Consider the following 19,383-nt stretch of genomic DNA (forward strand, 5'->3'; position numbering starts at 1 on the left):
CTTTTATGACCGACAAGGTCCCCGTGGAAGTCGTTTCCCGGTGGCCATTTTCTCCAGAACCAGCATATCACCACATAGCCACAAAATTGATGAGTTTATCTTTCGAACGGTATATAAACTTTGTAATTCGGTTATAATTCGACTGTTTTATAAGCATTTACATTTCTGGGTCAATATGACCCTAACATCTTATTCGTAACTTTTTTTGTGGGGTCGTTCCTGTTGCACCTTAAAATACTTTTTTCATGTCAGATGCTTCATTTCCACAAAATATTAAAAGTCAAGAAATTTCAGAACGATCGGATTATCAGGTAAAAAGTTATTCTACTTTGAAGTTTCGTTTTGGGTCATATTGACCCCAACATCTTACTAAGGTTAAGCAAATTCCGCTGTGACACTTTTTTCAGTAACAGACTTGGCAGTAGAAGCATAAGTACTAGAACGCTAGTGGCGCTGTAGTCATTCAAATTATTTAGCCAAATTATGCTTCAACAAGCTTCAATTGGTCATAATTTGTGCATCATGTTGTAGTGCTAGTTTCGTTTCATCGCCAAGATCGGTTTGACAGTTGTAGTACCGGTACTTTGGCTGCCAGGTCGAAGTAACCTAGATGTTAGACACGCGAACAGGAACGATATTAGAAATCGTTCCTGTATGTACCTTAAACTTGACCATTCTAGCAGTCACTGTTAGAAGTGAATCAAAGCTTACCCGAAAAAAGGCTGGGAGGGTCAACTTTCATATTCACCTTAGCTAGACGAACTAATGCAATGTCGGTCGATAAAGTCTTTAAGTTTAAATCATTTGATGGCGATCTAATCACAACTGCAACTAGTGTGGAGCTGATCTCTGATCAAAAAGTGCGACGTGGGAAAATATCTTTGGCAACATGGCCACTAGATCCCCTTCTATTCAACATATTGTCAGATTTTCTGGATATGATACACTGCGAGGCGTTTGTAATGTTCCCAAATGGGTACTTGCACAAAACTTCACGCGGCGAATGACTGTCGAAAGGTACGGTCGTGCCAAACGATACACCGCAATGCTATTCATCCGTAAGAATCAAGTAAAGGGGATGCAGATAGCGCGGCGGTACCTTTCATGAAGGGCTCGCCGCATGCAATTTTGAGAAAATCAGGCAATTTTTCTTGGCCAAACATGAAGATTCTTTTTCTGAAAATGTGAAAAAGTCTGAAACTATTTCATAACTTTATTTGAAATTTGTTTGGAAATTCAAAAATATTTTTCTCTGAAAATTCCTTATGAACTTCATTTGGAAAAAACTTCTCATTTTAGAATTTTTCGTAGATTTGTTTCACATACTCTTCTAGTAGTTTGAGCATTTCTCCAGGAAATCCATCAAGAATTTATCCAAAAAATCCTCCTGGTACTCAAACCAGGAACTCCATTGCGATTTTCTTTAGAAATTACTTTAGGAAATTCTCTAGGAAATCCTTTGGGAATTCCTTCGGATACTCATCTAAAAAATCCTTCCGAAATTCTTTCTGAGTAAGTAATTTCCCGGAGTAATTCTTGGAGGAATTTTCTGCAGAATATCTTGAGAAATTTCTGTGGGAATTCAAAACCAAATTTCCGGAACTTATAAAGGGATTTCTGGAGGAGTTCTTGGCATTTTTGGGAGAATCCATGAAGGAATTGCTGGAAGAAAATTAGGGAGAGTTTCTAGAAGAACGTCTAGGGTTTTTTTTTTTAAGATATTGCTGCGAATTCCTGGAAGTAATTCTCGGGAAATCTTGAAGAGCTTTTTAGATGATTTTTTTGTAGAAATTTTGAGAATTCCGGCAGGATCTTCGGCGATAATTCCTTAAACAATTTCCAGAGGAATTTCAAGGGGAGGCAACTCCGAAAGAGTTTTTAAAAAAAATTCAGGTAGAATATCTGGAGAAATAGGCAGATGAATTTGCAGACGAATTTCTCAAGAAATTTCCGGAAGAATTCCCGAAGAAAAAATCCCTGAACAATTTTCCGAGAGAGTTCCAAGAGGAATTTTCAGAAGAGTTCCGGGAGCGTGAGTAGGAGGTGGCCATCGAGGGATTCCACGTTAGCTACTGAGGAAATTCAAAGGGTATTTCTGCAGTCACTCCAGAGAGAATTTCAGGAGGAGTTACATGGGAATTTCTGAATGATTTTCTGGTGGAAGTTCCATGGGAAAGGAGGCGTAGATATTTCTAAGGGAATTCCTAAGTAAAATGCTGAAGAAGCCACCAAATTAATAGGGGAATTGTTGGGTATGTTTAAAAGAATTATCGAACAAATACTTGGGCTGAAAGTCTCGATAACAAAGCCAAAAAAAAATTTTTTGAAGAAATTCACGGAATTCCTGGAGGAATTTACGGAGGAACTTCCGAAGGAATACCTGGAGGAACTTCCGGAAGAATTCCGGAGGAATTCCTTGAGAAACTTCTGGAGGGATTCCTGGACTAACTTTTGTTTGTTTGTTTATTGTCGTCAATCATGTTTGTAGACCGTTTGATACAGATTTAGTCTTATAATATAGTTCTCCGTTACTTAACATTACTAAACACTTTTATCCGATATGAAAATTATACACACCAAGCATTTACTGAGTACGCAAGTATTGTTTCAATTTAGTCTTAGATGTATTGAAATCAATAGCATTCCAATGTTTATTATAAGCAGCCATCATTTGATTTATGGGTCCGAATTTCGCATACAGTCAAACCTCCATGAGTCGATGTTCTATGACTCGATATCGACTCATGGAAGCAAATTATGCCATATTAAAAAATATTTTCCGGGTTACTGTGATGGTCCCTTGAAACAGCTTTCCAAAGAAATTCTCTTCCACATCTCGATATTTCCATGAGTCGATGGTCCCTTCAATATCGACTCATGGAGGTTTGACTGTAGTTTGTACGATGACTACTACAGGCAAATAAAGTTCGATTTCGCAAAGGTCTTTGTGGGATATAAAAATTTAATTTAGATAATATTGCCTCTGAGTCGACCTTGTTCGAGATAACATCATTAATGAAAGATAGCATCGCATATTCCCGTCGTTCCTTCAATGTTTGTATACTAATTAGCATGCATCGTGCTTTATAAGACGGGAGTGGAAGTTGAGTCCACCCCAACTTGCGTAGTGCATATAATAAAAATTGCTTTTGTACCGACTCAATTCTTGTGTCATGCGTGACTGTGTAAGGTGATATTCAAGTATCAAAGACTTCCGGAGGTATTCCTGAAAAATCTTCCGGAGGAACCCCTAGAGGAACTTCCGGAGGAATTCCTAAAGGAACTCACGGAGGAACTCCTGGAAGATCTTCCGGAGGAATGCCTCGAGGAACTTGAACGGAACTTGGAACGGAAGTATTTCTGGAAGAACTTCTGGAGGAACTCCTGGAGCATTTTCCGGAGGAACTTTTGGAGGTACTCCTAGAGGAACTTCCGGTGGAATTCCTGGAGAAACTTATGGAGGAATTTCTGGAGGAACTTCCGGAGTGATTCCTGGAGAAATTTACGGAGGAATTCCTGGAGGATCTTACGGGGGAATTCTTGGAAGAACTTCCGGAGGAACATGCGGAGGAATTCCTGGAGGAGCTTACAGAGAAAATTTCTAATGCACGACATTAATTCACGTCGCCGCCAATCATCAGCGAAATGATCTATCACGCTACCGCCGATAAAGTTACAATTAGGGGGAAAGACGGCTTTGGCAGGTTTTGTTCTATTATTGGCAGGGGGTTTTTGTCGACCAAATTTTATGAAATTTGGCCACAATATTCTTTGATATGCAAAGAATGTTTAGGCCAAATTTGAGCCTAGTCAGTCATAAAAACCCCACTGCCAATAATAGAACAAAACCTGCCAAAGCCGTCATTCCCCCTATAATATGCCTGTATTCCTAAAATAATTTTCGAATAAAGAATTCCTAAAGAAGTTTCCGAAGGCGGATAGAAATATCTGCAAAATACACTGAAGGTATATCCCAAGGAGTGTTTAATAGAATTCCTAAAGAAATTTTCGATGAAATTAAAAAAATTCTTGCTAGCCTTTCCGAAGGAATTCCTTGAGAAATTATTGAAGGAATTTCCGAAGAAATTACTGGAAGAATGTCCAAAGAAATACACAAATAAATTTCTTTCAGAAAATCTAGAAATAATTGCCGAAAGAATTCCTGAAAAATCTTCCGAAATGTCACTTTAAAGTTTAATTGTCCAAGTGAGATTATATCCTCAGTGTACGAGAAAGGCAAAACGGGTAATCCACCCTTTCGCTTCGCACCGAACAAGCGCGGGCTTTTAAAAAGTCATAATCCATTCTGTAATTACAAAAAAAAAGTACATCCTGGAAAAAAAATCAAATGGTTTTTAGCAGAATGGTTTTTTATAAATCCTGAATCTTTGTTAAGAATATCAATTGGGTTGTTTAGCTGAGAAAAATATTTGATTTTTTATAGTTTAACATAAAGAGCATGCTTTTCTGATCTCCAACATATTTTTATTTTGTTTGTAAACCTTTTATTTACATTTTTGTGTAGCAAACAAAAAGCCATTTCAATCGATAGAATGACACTAACATTCATAGAATGACATTTGGCCTATGCAGCATAAGAACAAATTTTTAGTCCCATATAAATTTAAAATGCAAATCAAAATAGTTCCTGGTCTCCAAAAATTCTGAAAAATTGGGGTTAGGCTCAGTTTTCTATGTAGATTCAGAATATGTAAAAACATATATACCCCTAAACAACCCAATTATCTAAGTTTAGCCATCTAATCTAAAAAAAGCCTAAGTGCTCATAAAGGCAAAATCATATCAAAATTATTACTGGCCAATAGTTTTAATAATGAAATTAAAAAAAAAAAACCTGACTAATCCAACAAAACAAAAACCGGAATTTTTTCTGAGAATATGCTATTTTTAATTAATAATGCCAAACGGCGAACCCCTCTTTAAAACTTATTGTGGAAAAGAAGACTATTTTATCACTCAAACATAAAAATTTAAAATAAGATATTATGCAGCGGAAACTATTGAATTACATAGAAACGACAAAGATCCCTTTGATATTTAGAATATAAACAGAATTTATTCTGAATGTTGCTCCAAGAAAAATTCTTAAGCAATTCATCGAGAATTCCCTTCTCTTCAGCTCAATTTACCTAAAACATGCATAATTGTGATCAATATTCTTAAAACCAAACTGCCTTGGCTTGATCATTATTCTACTCACCGATCAGACACGTGAAGGCCAGCGTGGCCAGGATGCCCTGCAGGAACCAACCGAAGAAATCGGTCAAAGCATCCTTGCTGCAGTGCAGAGTGGACCATTCCGTACTGCCGCTGTCGTCCAACGTCGTATTCATTAGGCCCCGCTAAGCTGCTGCTGTTGTTGCTGTATAGGATCGATACCGACCGATCAGTCAGTCGGTCAGTCAGCCGATCAGTCAGTGCGCTCCTATTATGAGTCGCTCTTCTTATTATGTATGCGTCCCGCACTGCTGCCGTGTACCGTTTCGCAGCGTACGAAGCGCACCTCCCAGCAAGTTAGATAATTTTCTTCCAACACAGTTTCGGTTGTTGTGCACTATTTTGCTTCCTTCTCTCTTCTATTCGGCAACCGACCAGGCCACTATATGGATGAATGGCTGTGTGTTTTGACTCACTGGCGGACTGACAGCGGCTGGTGGGCAGACACACAAATGGGAAATTATGATCTACTAGAGTGGGCCAATTCTAACATGTTTTAGATGGAAGATAAACCAACTTTTTGATTGCATCTGTATAATTATTTACTTAGACAAAGTTTACTATGCAGTCAGCTATTTTGATAGAATTTAATCTTTTGATTCTCAAATTAAAATAAAATCTGGAGTGTGAATCCCGTAGTTCGCTCTTAGTCTTATCTTTGCGATTAAATGCGTTATCGACATATCAGTCTGACAAAATATTCGCCATCACAGCAGTGTTCTGAGAGCTTGAAGCATCAGACAGAAACAATAATCGATACCTAATTGAATTTTTAATGTAACAAATCTAAAGTTGGTTTACCCTAATCACCCACTGACCGTAGGAATACCTACATATAGAGGCGCGGGCTTTTCCTTCTAGCAATATCTTCGTGGTCTTCTCCGCGGGCCACTTACTGGCACCGAATCATGTAAAACTTCTTGCAAAACACCTCAATTACTGATATGGCAAATAGGTAATGTGTGAAATGAACTAAACTTTGTTCAAATGAACCAACAGACACTGTCCAACCATTCCCCAATCACTCAATCTCGTCCGGATTTGCCCATCAATGACTTTTGCAAAGCAATTGCACGCACGACGTCACACTCGTCGTCGTATCTCAAAAGTAGCCACCAGCACTTCTGCCACAGAATCTTGCTCCCTTTCAAGACGATGCAAAGAATTTACAATCTTCATGTTTGTGACACACGTAATCGCACCGAACCTGGAACATTTGTTTCACGCTTCACATTCTACACCAAACTACGATAAATCGCGTCGACATTAGGAACTGATTTGGGCTAATTTGTGGGATAGTTAAAAAAAGACGAAAATTCACAAAAATTTCGATGCACTTCTAGTGATGGAACTTTTTTGTCTCTCTGAAACTGACTGACGTCGTTCGTTGTTCGCCAGGGCACTCGACAGGTGTCATCGCGGCTAGATATCGAATTGGGTACTTTTGTTTTTTTCTCAGCGGGATTAATAGGCGAGCTTTATTTGCGTATGCTGCATGGGCTAAAATTTAAATTTAACCCAACAAAAGCGAGGCGCGAGGCGTACACGCCCGGAAGTAGCATTGTTATGGCAACCTGATGCGTGTTGTTCGCATGCAAACCGGAAACATGGCAACGGGTGTAAATAGCTCCGAATCCTCTAAAAAATCTTTAAAGTTGATAGATTTTACCGGAATGAATATTTTTTATCCGGAAATTAATATTAAAAATGAAGTCCAAAAATTGGTAAAATTATTCTTTATCAGATTTTCCTGTGCAACTTTCACTATTTCTTTCTTTCAGATGGTAAATGCTGACCAAGCTTACGAACAGCACATGCGAGAGAAACGGAAAAGGTGTGAACACGAAATCAAAATGCATTGCAGAAGGTTAATTTTATTGACTCATGAGCAATCGTTTTAGACTGGCAGCTCTTTTACAGGCCGAGGAAATGCAACAGCAGAAGGAAGTCTTGGAAAAACTCCGTGAGCAGGAGGCCGAACGTCTAAGAGTGAAGGAAAATGCTCTGCTAGCAATCAAGCAGGATAAGGAACGTCAAAGGGAGGAGTTTATAAAAAACAAAATGATTCAACTGAAGCTGTAAGTACTTACCGATTTACCTACCTTGACAATGAGATTTCCCAAGTAACCAAAAGTTTCTAAGAGTACGTTTTTCGCTTAATCAGCTTCACTGAGCTGCTTAAGCGAAAAACGTACTCTTAAAAGAACTTGTGGTTACTTGGGTTACCACCTCCCATCCATTTCCACTTCGGGACAACACCGTTTGGACTGACCCGTTCTCCAACAGCAACCAGATACTTAGTTTTGACAGAGTTTATGATCAGCCCTATTCTTTCTGTCTGGTTCAAAAAACACGTAGGCTTCTTCCATTGCTTTGCGATCTACTCTACACCAACAATTTCGATGTGGTCGGGGTTCAGCCAAAACGCACCAAGCGGCTTTTTGACTGACTTGTGATATTTTGTTCGTACATACAAGGACAACGGAAATCGTTTCATATCAATTCAAGCGTACATTTGCAATAGGATATCCTCATTTATTGTATTGAGGGATATCCAATACGATTTGCGATCAATTAAATCTGCTAAACGAAAGTTTGGGCAGAAAAATTGGTAATTTTTCGTTGGCGCTTGGTGCGTTTTGGCTGAACCCCGACTATGTCATCTTCAAAACCAAGGAGCATATAACGTTTGTTGATGATGGTGCCGTTTTGTTGCATACCAGATCTTCGAATTTCATATTGCAGAGCTATGTTTTATAGGATATTAAAGATAGCGCATTGCCCTGCTTCAATTCATCTAACATTACGAACGAAGTGGACGTACTGACGCTCGATTTGGACCCATTCAGCGTCGCACGAAACAGCCTTGTAAACTTTGCCGGACAGCCATGTTATAACATTATATGTTACAGTTCATTCCGTTTCACTGAGTCGTACGCTACCTGGGGATGGAGATGAGGATGTAATGCCAATAAGAAGAAAAAGATTAAGAAACATCTTGTCCGTTAATAATCATCTTGTAATCTTGTAATCTTGTAATATCAACGCACCCTCTGACCATAGCCTATCTGCGTTATATTTAAATACCGCTGAGCGATACGTCTACCGGGCAACACGTCCGGTGTGCACTGCACTAAGATCTCCTTAGATGCAACCGGACCGAGATCTTACTTAAGGCTCCGAAGGGTCCCGTTTCGCAGTGATATGTTGCCATAAAATAGTGATTTATGCACTTGCTTTTCTAATCTACGGGAATATTAAAATTTACTAATGATATAGATTGTTCACGATGTATCTAAATATGTGGCAAGTCAATTCATTCACCGATAAGATTAGAACGAGCTCAGTGCAATTAAAATATAAACGCAATACTTATCTGCAATTCACAGAGGATGTTGGGATTGTCCTTGAAGTAATCTCGTTGTGAACACAGACTTCCTGTATTGACGGTGGTTGTAGGTAGTATTAGTTATGAATACCACTGCTGATACCGGAACTATGAGATTTTTTTGAAGTGAATTCTTCATCATTGGTCGTCTGGAAAGAGGTAGATAAAAGAATTGGGCCGCTTTCACTCGCCGGCCCGCAAAACATTAGTAAGTAATTAATCTTACTACAAAGACAGAAATCTTATAATTCTGCCTCATTAATGGTTATCATACATGCATATCTGCTTTTTAACTTAACTAAAAACATATCCTCAATACTTAATAAAACAATAACTGTAGATAGTTTCTATTATTATCCATATATACCTACTATTCAATCTAGGATTTCAAATCAAATAAATTAATTCAGTTCCTAAATAAAAGATTATCCTCAACGCTTTGGCTGTCAATAGTCTCCACAATATGAATTCTGAAGGTTATAACTTTGTTCAATCCTACATCTGTTTATATTAAAACTCAATCCTAACTGCCCCGAAACCGCTTTCAACACACAATTGCCCCGAGCACAGCCACTACATGCGACCCACAGGACCCCAATCAAGGACGGCCTACACTATATACCATTACAACGCAGAGCTTACACCCTCTCCTGGGCTGTATGACGCTGAAAACATGCTCCTAACATTTGATGCCTAAAAAATAAAAATAATTAAAATAATTACACTAAATCTTACACTTTGAGCGATCCCGGCTGACATTCGCGTTAAACAATGCGTTCCATGAGTGCTGATCACTCATGATAACGCACCGAATAGGGGAAAAAAATGCAATGTAACGCAGAGTTTAAACCCTCTCTTGCGCTAAGTAATGCTGAAAACCTAACTTTTAGGAATTTGATTCGTAGAAACAAATTACCTATACTGAAATTGTTGCGTGGCAAAATAAGTTATACTATTGGCTAATTTAGTTAAACCCTGACTACCCCACATTATACTGGCCCGTTTGGAGTCATCCAGTGGCACTTGGTCTTAACATTCGTTTTCTTTTTAAATTCTACAACATTTCTTCACGCTTACCCCCCATATTAATCATATGTACAACGAATGCTTGACTATTACTATACTAAGTATAGTAAAAGACCGGAAGTAATCATGGGGCCAGCCACCACCAAGAAGAAACATCTGGTCCGTTAATAATCATCTTTCTCCAAAATCGCTTCGGTATACGCCGACAAAATGTTCACAAACGGGTGTAAAAAGAACTAGAGAGATTAAAGCCCCTTACGAAATGCAGCGTAACGGTGACGGAAACGGCAGGATTTGACAGTTAAGAGCCCAGCACATAGCATACGTTTGCGTTGCGTATCCTATGTGCGGGGCTCTTTAGTCCATATATTTCATATCAAATCTTGCCGAGAATGTACCTTGTAGGCGGTATTGAGGAGTGTTATACCTCGATACACAATCGAGTCTATCCCCTTGCTTGTAGATATGATATAATGTGAGGCTATCAAGCTATTTTGAACGCATCTACCACCCCTTCCATATCATTTCGTTCAATAGGTGTATTCTTTTGTTCAACCAGTCACTCCCAACTTTAAGAAGTACGGCTGAGATTTTGTACATTCCAGTGGCCTTACCGTTCTTTTGCGCTTGAGCAACCATTCTCATTTCATCCAGCGTTACTGGCTCCACTGCTTGTCCATCATCCTCCTGATCCTGTTTTTGCCCTCTGTGTCAACAATTTTCTCAAAATGTTCATCCCATCTATCCGTCACCACTGCGCGGTCGGTCAACACATTTCTTTGTCGTTGTAACCTAGTTTCTTACGCCGGTGGAGTTTTTTTAACTGCTCTTAGTTGTTAATACCTTACTTATGAATCCTGTACACCTCCGGTGGTGCAATGGGCCAACTTGAAAGATCTCCATCCTGAGCGTTGCCCAGCTATCGCTTTAACCTGTTGCCAGGTTAGATTTCGGTCGCCTTCTTTTATTTCTTTATTGAGGCTTCGCCGCCAAGAGCCTCTGCTGGGTCTGCCTCTGCTGCGATGTCCCGCTGGGTTCCAGTCTAATGCTTGTTTGCAGATTTCATTTTCGCCCCTACGTAGAGTGTGGCCGAACCAGCCCCCCTTTCGATCCCGAATTTCTGTTGCTATCGGCCTCTGGTGACAACGACGATGAAGCTCGTTGTTTGAGATCCAGTTGTGAGGCCACCAGGCGCGAATTATATACCGCAGGCATCTGTTAATAAACACCTGCAGCCGTTGAGTGTTCTCCACTGATACACACCATGTTTCGCTAGCGTATAACAGCACAGATTTCACGTTACAGTTGAAAATTCTTATTTTGGTGCGTTCACTTATCTGCCTGTTTTTCCAGATATTTATTTCTTAAACTCGCAAAGGCAGCCCTTGCTTTCTTGATCCGCGCGCCTATGTCGATCTTGGTACCGCTGTCTGACGCCATTTGGCTACCAAGATATTGGAAGCTTTCAACATTCTCCACTGGTTGCCCGGCTACTGTGAAACTGGAAGGAGTCACCGTGTTTACATCCAACGATTTGGTTTTGTTGGCGTTGATGACTAAACCTGCCGAAGAGGAGCGCTCGGCAAGGTCGTTGAGCTTACTCTGCATATCAGAGCGCCGTTGCGCGAGGAGTGCAACGTCATCAGCCAATTCGAAGTCGTTTAGGTGCTCCATGGTTATAGGCTTCCATAACAGCCCGCGGTTTGGTTCACGGTCAATTGCATCTACCAGAATCTCATCGATTACGATGAGGAACAGTAACGGTGATAGAATACATCCTTGCCTCACACCAGCTACGACCCGGATAGGGTCGGACAAGACCCCATTGTGCAGCACTCTTCACGAGAAGGCCTCGTACTGTGCCTCGATGAGGCCGATGATTTTCTCAGGAGCCCCCTTGCGTCTCAGGGCGCCCCACATATTCTCGTGATTGAGACGGTCGAAAGCTTTTTCGTAGTCTTCTTCTTCTTATTGGCATTACATCCCCACACTGGGACAGAGCCGCCTCGCAGCTTAGTGTTCAATAAGCACTTCCACAGTTATTAACTGCGAGGTTTCTAAGCCAGGTTACCATTTTTGCATCAGTATATCATGAGGCTAACACGATGATACTTTAATGCCCAGGGAAGTTGAGACAATTTCCACCGGGCACCGGGAATCGAACCCAGCCACCCTCAGCATGGTCTTGCTTTGTATCCGCGCGTCTTACCACACGGCTAAGGAGGGCCCCAGGGCCCGTAGTCAATGAATACCAATTAAAGGAACTCTTGGAATTCGGTGACCTGCTCCAGAATGATGCGGAGCGTGACAATATGGTCTGCACAGGATCTTCTGGCACGGAATCCGGCCTGCTGCTGCCGGAGAGTCGCATCGATTTTCTCCTGAATCCGGGCTAGGATAATTTTGCATAGAACTTTGAGAACGGTACACAGCAACATAATGCCTCGCCTGTTATCGCATACAGTCAGGTCATCCTTTTTGGGCACCTTCACTAAGATACCTTGCATCCAGTCGAACCAGCGTTTCAGCTGATCATTCGCGTCTTTCACAGGCATCGTTGCATTCATCTTCGCCCCGCTTAAGCGTCGTGAGATATCGTAGAGGAAACGACCCAAGTAACCAAAAGTTGGCTCCTCTGTTTTTATCGCTCTATCGCGGCTTTGGCTTCTCTTCGCTCCTCTATCTTCCTCCAGGTCTCATCGGTGATCCATTCACGGTGCGCCGGTAGACCGTTATTATAAAATAAAAATGTCCATCAAAACCAAGTACAGGGCTCGATTCCTGTGGTAATTCTGCACCTTTGGACCAATTTTTAAAAAAATCCCTAGGAGGAATCTCGAGAAATTTTGATTTGAAGTTTTTAATTAAGAAATTTCAATAGAATCTATATTATAATTCAATAATATCCCCAAAATACCTTCAAAAGCCGTCCAAAAAGTGGTCCAAATTGTTTACAATCAGTTTGCATTTGTTGTTATTGCAATTATAAATTTTTACAACTGATTAAGCTCACCAAACTGACTTAGGTATGTTTTTTGTATGGCTTGAAGCCATCTATCTTCGAGAATGCTACCTCTCGTTCAGAACCATTCATAAATTCACGAGCAGGCTGCAGATTCTTTGTTGAATGCCATTCAGATTAAAGTTTGTATTTTTTGCATTCACAAATGTATTCGAGCATCAAAACTAAAGATTGGAGCACGGAAGAAATTGATGAAAAAACCAACAGCTTAAAGATTTGTTTAAAGTAGTGTAGTTGTTTAGCATTATATAAGATCTAACCTAACGCCAGATACGGTAACAATTGAATTGACGGAGTTTTATCATATTCTGATATTTCCCAAAAGGATCATCGGACTTGTAATGACTCCAAAGATGGCGGTAAGGAAAAGCTACGATTTTTAAAAGTGAGCTCGGCATATAGAATGAGATCTCGAGAACCAAGGAAAAGAATTTTACAAGCTTTGTGCATATTCTTTTGGGTTTTCGGTTACGACGAAGATAAAATATTCAATTTTTGAACTTTTAAAAACACTTTAAAAAAGAAACAAAATTAACCTTTGCTTATCTCCGCCACTACACATCTAGTTCGGAATTGTTAATACGATTTTAAAGTTGCACGAGAAACGCCATGTTGAGTAAATTTATGGGTGAACCCAGTACAGATTAGGCATCAACAAATTGCATAGAGTTCACTAGAATCCCGATTTTTCGGATTACGTCACAATAAGTTACTCTGCTTAAACATTAACAATTTTCTAATTAATATTTCAATCAGCAGGTTCTGAATGATTTCAAAAAAGTGTACGCAAGATACAGCTCTTTGAGATTCGAGCATGGTTTTGAGGAAGTACTTGATGGCTTTGCCAGCAACTGGAAAAAGCCGCAGCTTCCATTCACGTCAAAGTACCATATCTTGAATTACCATGTTTCAGAGTTCTGTAGAGGTACCGGAATAGGTCTTGGCTTACATATCAAACATGCTTTTTTTAGTCCGTTGAATAGAACTTTGACGAGATTTGGCAGTAAAGATCGGTTAATAAGTGCTGTGATCGAGTATAACAGCTTCTAACTGCTATTATTCTACATGAACTCTGGTCTTACTTCTCTCCATTATGGAAATAAACACTAAATTAAAATTAATTTTTACCTTTCATTTTATTAAACATTGAAAGCAACACTTATACTAAACTCGAGCAAGTTAGCCATACAAAACATACTTAAGTCAGTTTGATAAGATAAGTCAGTTGTAAATATTTATGGTTCTAATAATGGCGACGCGTGCTTAGGGCCATCTTTGGCGTTGTACAAGAGAACGGTTTGTGGCGGCGAAGGATGAAATAAGAGGTCGCCCAGCTCTACGGCGAACCTAGAAGGTAGCTAAAGCTGGAAGGGTACGATGGGCAGGGCATATTTCAAGAATGCCGGACAGCAACCCTGCAAAGCTGATGGCTACTTCCGACCGGCAGGTAAAAGAAAGATTGAAGGACATCTATCTAGGTGGATTAATCAGGGTTTTTGGGGATATTTTTGGATTCTTATATGGATTCTTTTAAAATTTCTTAACTAAAAACTTCAAATCAAGATTTCTCGAGATTCCTCCTAGGGATTTTTTTAAAAATTGGTCCAGAGATGCAGAATCACCACAGGAATCGAGCCCTGTACTTGGTTTTGATGGACATTTTTATTTTATAATAACGGTCTACCGGGGCACCGTGCCATTGTTTTCTCTGGGTGCGCAGTTCGCTCAGATTGTTCTCGCTGGTGGCGATGAAGGCATTCTTTATGGCGGTCCATTGGTCTTCCACGCTGTCACCTTCCGGAATATCTGCAGCACGCATCTTCAGTTCTTCAACGAAGGACTGTTGCACCGCGGCATCTTCCAGTCGGCGTGTGTTGAATCTTCGTCCAACTCTTTCCTCCTGCCGACGAATTCGCGCAATTCTTAGGCGTATTTCGCCGATGAGGAGGTGGTGATCAGACGCGATATCGGCACTACGTTTATTCCGTACATCAAGAAGGCTCCGTTTCCATTTTCGGCTGATGCAGATGTGGTCGATTTGATTTTCTGTAAAGTCGTCACGGGAGACCCACGTGATCTTGTGAACCGGTCGATGAGGGAAGAGCGATCCCCCGATCACCATGTCGTTATAACCACAAAATTCTGTCCGTTTTCGCTCATTTCTCCGAGACCATGGCGTCCCATAATGCGTTCATGGTTCGAGTTGTCGGATCCGATCTTCGCATTGAAGTCGTCCAAACAGTTCTTGATATCACGTATCGGTTGACTGTAGAAGTTCTCTTTGTCTTGCAGATCGGCAGCATCGGTTGGCGCATAACATTGGATTTCGGACCCGTGTTCTGAATACGGCAACGATTATCCTTTCATCTATAGGTTCCCACTTCATAAGCGCATAACTGTGTGCCTGAGCGCTTAGTAGGGAGCCAACTCCGCGATGTTCCGCGTGTTCACCGCGTAAACCAGAGTATAGCAGAACTTGTCCCGACAGCGTTCTGCGTTCTCCAAAGTTTGGCCAACGGACTTCACTCAGTCCCAGCATCTCAAGCTTCATGCGGCATGCCTCATTGGCGAGTTGTGCCAATTTACCCTGCTGGGCTAGGGTTAAAACGTTTCATGTTCCTATTCGTGTCCGTTGTTTCGCGCTAAGAGTCGTCACCGTAAAATCAGTCCGTATTCTTTCATTATCGGATTCTTGAACAAATTGATGTTTCGGGAACAGTAGGTTGTTGGCCCAAGGTTCCCTATCCACCGGGATGGGGCTGCCATCTTAGGTATAGCTTCCGGGTAATAGCATTTCATACTCAGCCGCTGGATGCCAGAACAGACGCTGTTGGAGCCGCACCTCCTTGGTGAACAGACGCTCGAACAATCGGGTCAAATTTGTAAAGTCCCACCCAACACCAAGACTAGGCTAGTGCGCTTTGATAGGACCTGCTTGGGGATACATGCAGCTTTTTATAGAAGTTCAACAGGGCCCACTGTCGAACCCCACCACATCCTAGGCAGACCCCACAGGACGCACCATCTCAATCTAGCTGATGTCAGAAGGACTACAGTGGCTACACTACCAGCTAAGTACGCAACCCTTAGCCGGCGGCCAATTGTCATCGGAAGACCCGTGGAAGCGTGAGTATTGGAACTTGTGAGGACCAGAGCTATGTTAGACGCTCCTTTCCGGATGTCAACTTACCATTTCGTAGCCCAATACCGTTCTCTGTTTTAACGTCTAGCTGTCACGAACATGCGGCGTTTTTCCATTTGTTCGTCGAGCTGATGAGCGAATTGCTCCGCAACTTCCTGGCCCGACGAGCGCTGTATGCTCAACCGCATGGTTTTCTCACGCCTAGAACCAGTAATGCTGGACAGGCTTGCGCGAATCTTACATACCACCAAATAGTGTCCAGAGTCGATATTTGGGTTACGGAATTTACCAAAATATTATCGATTTGAAAATACGTATCACGCTGCGGCAAATCTGATTAGCATCAGGCCGACATCTTCTACGCGTACAAAAAGGATGAGATTGAGCATAGATTGCAACGCGCACATAAAATTTAGCGCAAGCGAGTCTCACGAAGCTTGTGTGCCTCACATAAACATTGGTGAATCGCAATGCATTCCTAGCGTATGAGATGAGTGTTTCATGAGACGTACATTGAGACACGCTCACTCAGTTATTTTTGCGCGTTGTAAAAGAAAGTATCAATATTTGAAGTAAAGTTGTAGAACGAATTTCATTAGACAAGCCGTTTTACTGAATCAAGAAGTCTATAGATTTTGTTTTTTTTTTCTAACAGGAACAACTGCGACGAAATAAGAACTCTCGTTCAACAAAAATATCACGAAGAGGCCAAACGATGCCAATTAGCACAAATTGACGATAAGAATAAACTCAAGCTAGCCAAATTAGACGAAGAACGATTGTGGGCGGAGGTACATCAGAGAAACTACAAAATTCAAGTAGGTTCAATATTTAGTTGATCTTAGAAGATTTTATCTTTACGTAAAAATTATCCCAAATATGATTCAGTATGAGAAAGAATTAAACGACAAACAGAAACGTACATCAAGGGAAAGCCAAACCCTACTCACCATAAAGGAACAGATGAAAGAACGGGCACTGCGAGCTGAAAAGGAGAAAGTCGAACTACAGGAAGCTCGATGTACGTCACTTCCGTTCCCCGAGCGGGATGTCAAGTTAATTCAAATGAAGAAAAGTGACCTGGCAGACAAACTTAGGGAGCAGATGGCTACAAACCTCATGTTGCAGAAAAAGAGAGCTGAACAAGAACGGGAGGTTGTGAAAGTACTGAACGAGGGCATGGAGCGCGAACTGGCCAGAGAAAAAGCAGCGCGCGAGTCTGAGAAACAAACGTTAAAGAAACAAATCGACCAGTATTACAAATATTCGAAGCACGTTGAGAAGCAACGATCGGTCGATGAAGCAAAAATGGATAAAGTAGAACTATTTAATATGCTGTTCTAATGAACGATTCATATTCTCATTTATCTTTCAGCTTATCGGCGATGCTCAGCAGCAGTACGATAAAAGAGAAGTGGAGAATTGCAACAAAATACTACAAAAGCGCTGGGGATTGGCTGACGTAAAGACCTGCATTAAAATTAAATTAAATTTGTGAAAATCCAGTCTTTATTCATATTGCAGAGTGTCTACGAAATGCAGAGGTCGCAAATAGCGGAAATGGAGCAGCTACGTCGGAAGCAGAAAGAGGAAAAACTATTGGAGGGCACTCGTGAACGACAGCTGTATGAAAATCACCTGCAGAGGAGTATTGAAGCGAATCAACGGACAAAAACGGCTGTCAAAAAATATCGCGAAACACTGAAAGAGCAAATTAAATCGGCAACGCTAGAACGAGACCGCTGCAAGCAGCATGATCAGACACAGACTAATCGATTGCTGGAAGCTAATGCAAAGGAGCTGGACTTTGTGAAGAGCTATGTGAAAGGGTCATTCGAAAGCCATTTTAAGAAACATCCAAACACGACATTGATGAAAAAGAAGTATTGAAAATAAATTAAAATAATAGATAGTATATAAATTATAAAAATATATTCGTGTATGAGTTGCAGAAGTCAAGACAATTTTTTTTTATCCCGCTAGCGTTGTATTGTTATCAATAGGACTCTCGTAAATGCCATTTGCTTTCGATTGCATTTTTATGAATATGGCACTTTATTTAATGAACCATGCATGGAAAATTTAAGTATAGAACCGCTCGGTTTTAGCCAGTTGTGATTGATTTCAAACAAGCCCATCCGAATTGCACATTCTTTCAAAGTGTTCTCACGTAGAGTAAACCCGGTGTTACTTTTTCTCAAAATTATGTTTTTACTATAGTGTACCAATTGAACTCGGCTTACACAACTAACTCTGTCGCGTGTTCTGTTTAACAGACAGTCCGCTTGAGGAGTCCTTCATCGGCGAATATCAGGCATCATGTTTTCATGTGGGCCGATCAACCTCCAGATGACCCCTAGCAGGGAATCAATTTTTCTTGGATACGCATGCGAAACAAGCTACGAAAGAGAACCAACAACAAAGATTTATTCTTTCGGAAGATTCATTAATTACGTAACGCAAAAACTGGCCATTTTCATGTCCATTTGTTGAGAAAAAAGAACGAGTAGGATGGGAACAACTTCTAGGTACTTCGAGCTGCTCATTGGACAGCACTATTGTGTTCGGGTTCTGATAAAGGCTTGTTGCGAGGTGCGTTTATCAGTAACAAACTCTGTTGATGACAAAGGGTATATTATTAGGCGTTGCTCGAATATTGATTCCCTGATCCTTAGTGAGTTCAGGGAGTACAACGTTTAGATTCACCATCTATTTATTAATTTCAAAGAGCAAACGATTCATGTTAGGGCGAAGCCAAAGTGAACGCGACAGTGCAATTTGACAGCTTGTTGATAAATAATGATTGTTCTTTTACGTGAGTCGCGTCGCGTCGCATCGTTCGTCGCGTTTGCACTGGCTTACCAAAAGATATTTTAGTTACAAGATAAAGGTTTGTCCCTGTCGGCGCTGTCCGGAGCATCTTTTGCTAGCGAGGATAGGTGAGCAAAGCTTGAGAGCTTGTTTTGATGTTGTGGAATCGCCGAATATGACTATTTAATTTGATATCTTTTTGGTTGTTTAAACGGTTAAAATAACTAAATGTATAGCAACAAAATCCTACTATGACATCAAATCGAAAACTCTCGCGTGATTTTTGAAAACGTCGTAAGTCCAAATGAGAGACTCTCTTTCATTGCGCTCTCTTTTGCTAATATCTAGGCTAGTTTAAAATTTATTGCAATATTTTCACCTCACCACACTAGACAAAGTTATTTTCTTCAGATCGGTGCTGGAAAATCCAATGTAAACGATAGTATGGCTTTGTAATAATCGAAAGAGAAAGTAAACAAAGAGAGCCTCTCTTTTGGACTTACGACGTTTTCAAAAATCACGCGAGAACTGTTCCTGCTATCGATGAGAGCAAATCGAAAACTAAATTTGAATTTGGTTTCGATAACAAAATAAGTACACAGTTTGATATCAGATCATACAATTTAGAAATCTACAGCAAAATAAGAGTAATATATGTAATAAATCATGATGATTCAAATTTGAATACAAATTATGATTTCAATGTCAATGTCAATGTCAAAATCGAAATATGTTTTCTATATGCTCTCATTATGT

At 40.6% G+C, this 19,383-nt stretch overlaps 2 protein-coding genes across 3 annotated transcripts in view; one reads left to right on the forward strand and one right to left on the reverse strand.

Moving 5' to 3' along the window:
* Nucleotides 1–6,651, reverse strand: part of LOC134211968 (store-operated calcium entry regulator STIMATE-like) — a 53,552-nt gene extending 46,901 nt beyond the window's left edge. The window contains exons 1-2 of the mRNA XM_062689393.1: nt 6,072–6,651; nt 5,222–5,671 (exon numbers count right to left, since the gene is read on the reverse strand). Of these exons, the coding sequence (XP_062545377.1) occupies nt 5,222–5,354 (133 nt within the window). The 5' untranslated portion in view covers nt 5,355–5,671; nt 6,072–6,651. The remainder of the gene's footprint in view (nt 1–5,221; nt 5,672–6,071) is intronic.
* A 138-nt stretch (nt 6,652–6,789) lies between these two features.
* LOC134211966 (cilia- and flagella-associated protein 53-like) lies at nt 6,790–17,784 on the forward strand. 2 transcript variants are annotated; one of them, XM_062689391.1, is made up of 7 exons: nt 6,790–6,962; nt 7,020–7,072; nt 7,140–7,316; nt 16,472–16,634; nt 16,705–17,133; nt 17,192–17,278; nt 17,341–17,784. In XM_062689391.1, the coding sequence occupies exons 1-7, from the start codon at nt 6,816–6,818 to the stop codon at nt 17,704–17,706; spliced, it is 1,422 nt and encodes a 473-aa protein (XP_062545375.1). In that variant the 5' UTR covers nt 6,790–6,815; the 3' UTR covers nt 17,707–17,784. The 2 variants fall into 2 exon arrangements, with proteins under 2 accessions (XP_062545375.1, XP_062545376.1); XM_062689392.1 differs by having other exon boundaries at nt 6,791–6,962; nt 7,020–7,105; nt 7,159–7,316.
* Nucleotides 17,785–19,383: the final 1,599 nt, after the last annotated feature.

This window comes from Armigeres subalbatus, chromosome 2 (genome assembly GCF_024139115.2).
Source record: "Armigeres subalbatus isolate Guangzhou_Male chromosome 2, GZ_Asu_2, whole genome shotgun sequence".
Lineage (NCBI taxonomy): Eukaryota > Metazoa > Arthropoda > Insecta > Diptera > Culicidae > Armigeres > Armigeres subalbatus.